This window comes from Nematolebias whitei, unplaced genomic scaffold, assembly GCF_014905685.2.
Source record: "Nematolebias whitei isolate Nwh7 unplaced genomic scaffold, NemWhi1 Nwh_scaf_3445, whole genome shotgun sequence".
Classification (NCBI taxonomy): domain Eukaryota; kingdom Metazoa; phylum Chordata; class Actinopteri; order Cyprinodontiformes; family Rivulidae; genus Nematolebias; species Nematolebias whitei.
Window position 1 is genome coordinate 1 of NW_023621990.1, and position 2,991 is coordinate 2,991.

Genomic DNA, 2,991 nt, shown 5'->3' on the forward strand with positions numbered 1-2,991 from the left:
TAATCAGTTGTAGACGAACATCCAGATTATTTCCTGAAACTTTGAATTAATTACATTTATTGATTCATGGAAAAAAGAGCGGCACAGTGGAGCAGTGGTTACAGCTGTTGCCTCACAGCCAGAAGGTTGCAGGTTCACTTCCCTCTTGGGGTCTTTCTGTGTGGAGTTTTGATGTTCTCCCCATGCATATTTTGCTAACACTTAAAAAACAAATGAACACACACACATCAACAACAACAACAACATATCAAAGCAGTTGTGAGTCCTGCTGTTCACACTGAAAGTGAACGTTCTGTTCCTGACACAAATCCACTCGTGAGTTCAGCTGACACTAATATGAAGCTTCAGCATCTGACACTAATTCTGTCTGCTTCTTCCAAAGTTACACACAACTGAGAACAACATCCCTCTGACATCTGGACTTCACTTTGGACCCTTGGAGACAAATGATCACATTTCTTCACAGACACTTGGACACATTAACATACTTTGGTTTTATGTTCAGATAAATCCCAAAAATCAAAGAAGTAAAAAGATCAAACTGAAGTAAAGAACTGAAAGTGAATTTAGTGAAAAATAAATTGTCATTTAAATCACCTTAGCTTCTCCAGTCTACAGTTTGGACTCTCCAGTCCAGCAGACAGAATCTTCACTCCTGAATCCAGCAGGTCATTGAAGCTCAGGTCCAGTTCTGTCAGATGGGAGGGGTTGTACTTCAGAGCTGAGGCCACAACTTCACAGTGAGTCTCTGAGAGTCCACAGTGAGAGAGTCTGTCAGGACACATAAAAAGAAAATGATTTAATCTGATAAATGACCAGTTCTGTTCAGATTAGAAGAGAAACCAGTTGAACTCTTCCTGTTGGACTTTTTTCCTTCACTTCAGAGCTTCATTTCATCTTCTCTGTTTGATGGGATGAAATATTTCTCATCAGTGTCTCTCGTAGCTGCAGCTTTGTTCTGCTGTCATTGGGGGGTGAAGGGAGGGGTCCTTGTTGATTATTGTCTTCAGTGTTTTCTGCAGGAACCAAAGGTGCTGGTTTGATTCCAGTCATGTCTCTCTCTGTCCTCTGTCCTGTTTATTAAACCATCAGAGTCCAGTAAAGACTGATGAGTCTGACATGAGACATGAGGAACTGGAGGAGTTTTTCCTCCAGGACATCAGCTGGGTGGAACATGTTGGAAATAATGGGACTGATCTTTATGCAGGAACACAAATAATGTTGCTGTTGACAGTTATACGTCTGCTTTAAATCATCAGGTTTACACTCACACCTCTTTCATCATTTATTACTGAGGTTTAGCTGTTTGGTTCCTAAAAGGCTCCTAAATTATAAAATGTATGTATTTTGGGGATTTTTGTAGTATTTGATGTTTAACAACATATTTTAGTTGGTCATTTTTAATTTACAAAAGTAGTTTTTATACTAGTTTTAGCAGCAACTGTAAGCTAGTAATGTTGCTAACATCTTAATAATAAACATTAATTTTGCTCTGCAACACATGAATGTGTCATCAGCATTTATGTCAGTGAGTAACTTTGAGTCAATTGTTCATTCATCGTCTGCAGTGTTTGTCATAACGATAAGAATTAATTTTTATGAGTTGAGAATGCAGATTAGTTTGTAAAAGTTAGAAACGCTCATAAATCCTGAAGTTAGAATGTTATTGTTGAACAAGGAGTTTATAAAAACAAGTGAAAACTGTGGTTGAGGAGGCAGAAGGCAGCTCTTTGTGGTGCTCTTACTGCTGCCTATTGCTATGTGACGGTCAAACTTTATTACCAAAATAAAGTAACTGTATCAGTGCTGGAGAAAAGATCTTTCAGAGACATACAGTGACTGTGATTAGCAAACATGGAACAAATATATAATTTATCTGAAACAATAAATGAATCTGTCTCAAAGGAGACGACAGGACTTCAGAAAAACTTGGTCACACCAGAGAAACACCTGAAGTTAGTTTCTGATTCCACAGATGGGTAAAGGGTCATTTCACAGATGTTTGTTCAGATGTAAGTGGAGCCAAATAAAACCAACCCCTCCTGTGTGTGTCTGAACATGTGTGTAAACTGTGTTTCCTTCAGTGAGCTGTAGAAGCTGTCCAGTGTGGACGTGGTGAACTTCTGCTTGAGAACAGAGTCACACTGAATGTCAGTCAGCTCCAACTGAACATCTGCAGGAACATCTGCTGTGAAACTAAAGCAAAGATCAAAGCAGCTCAAGGTCTGCTTCTAACTCTGTGACGTCTGAGAAACACTGGTTGAACTCAGCGTGGAAGTCTGTCTGACCAGTGACCTACCTGTCACTTTGACTGGAAGTTACATCCAGAGTGACCAGTGCTGGAAAAGCTGGGAAGCATTTGTTGGTTTGTTGTTGGGAAACAGCTGAGTTTGACTTTGAACAGGATGTAACTCTACTTTCAACTCACAAGACGTTTTATTTACAAACTTTTTCCACATTGACAAACATTGATTTGTTTTGAAGTTCTTCAAAATATTGTTCTCTTTGAAATCTGTTTCAACATACTTCCTCTGTTTTGTCTTTTTATTGCTACTTTAAGCTTTTAGCTAATATACATTTTGATACAAACTGACATTGATATTTTTAGCTTCTGGCTACTTTGACTTTTGTCTATCTTTTGAAATTTGTAGCTTTAGGCTACTATTTGACTACTTTTACCTAGCTGGTCACTCTTTTAAATATTTAGCTGCCACTTTGCAACGTTTAGATTTTGGTTACTGTCCCGAATGATGAGTTGAGATGAAGGATGCAGAGAAGAAACGTCAGACAAATACAGAAAGTTGGAGAGAACCACAACGACTCTGTGACGATCATGAGACAAAAATAATTGCACAATATTTTAAAATGAGAAAACTATTAAAAGGAAGTTGAGACATTTGGGAGACTTCATCATGAACGCTGTTTGCCAACTGATCTCAGCTCAGTGAGATATTACCTTTAAATAGTTTAATATTCATGACAGTCAACTTT

At 38.2% G+C, this 2,991-nt stretch overlaps 1 protein-coding gene across 1 annotated transcript in view; it reads right to left on the reverse strand.

Annotated features, from left to right (window-relative positions):
* Positions 1-597: 597 nt before the first annotated feature.
* LOC119429596 (NLR family CARD domain-containing protein 3) overlaps positions 598-2,991 on the reverse strand; it is a gene marked incomplete at its 3' end in the record, with an annotated part of 4,460 nt that continues 2,066 nt past the window's right edge. The window contains exon 2 of the mRNA XM_037697195.1: positions 598-771. Within this exon, the coding sequence (XP_037553123.1) occupies positions 598-771 (174 nt within the window). The remainder of the gene's footprint in view (positions 772-2,991) is intronic.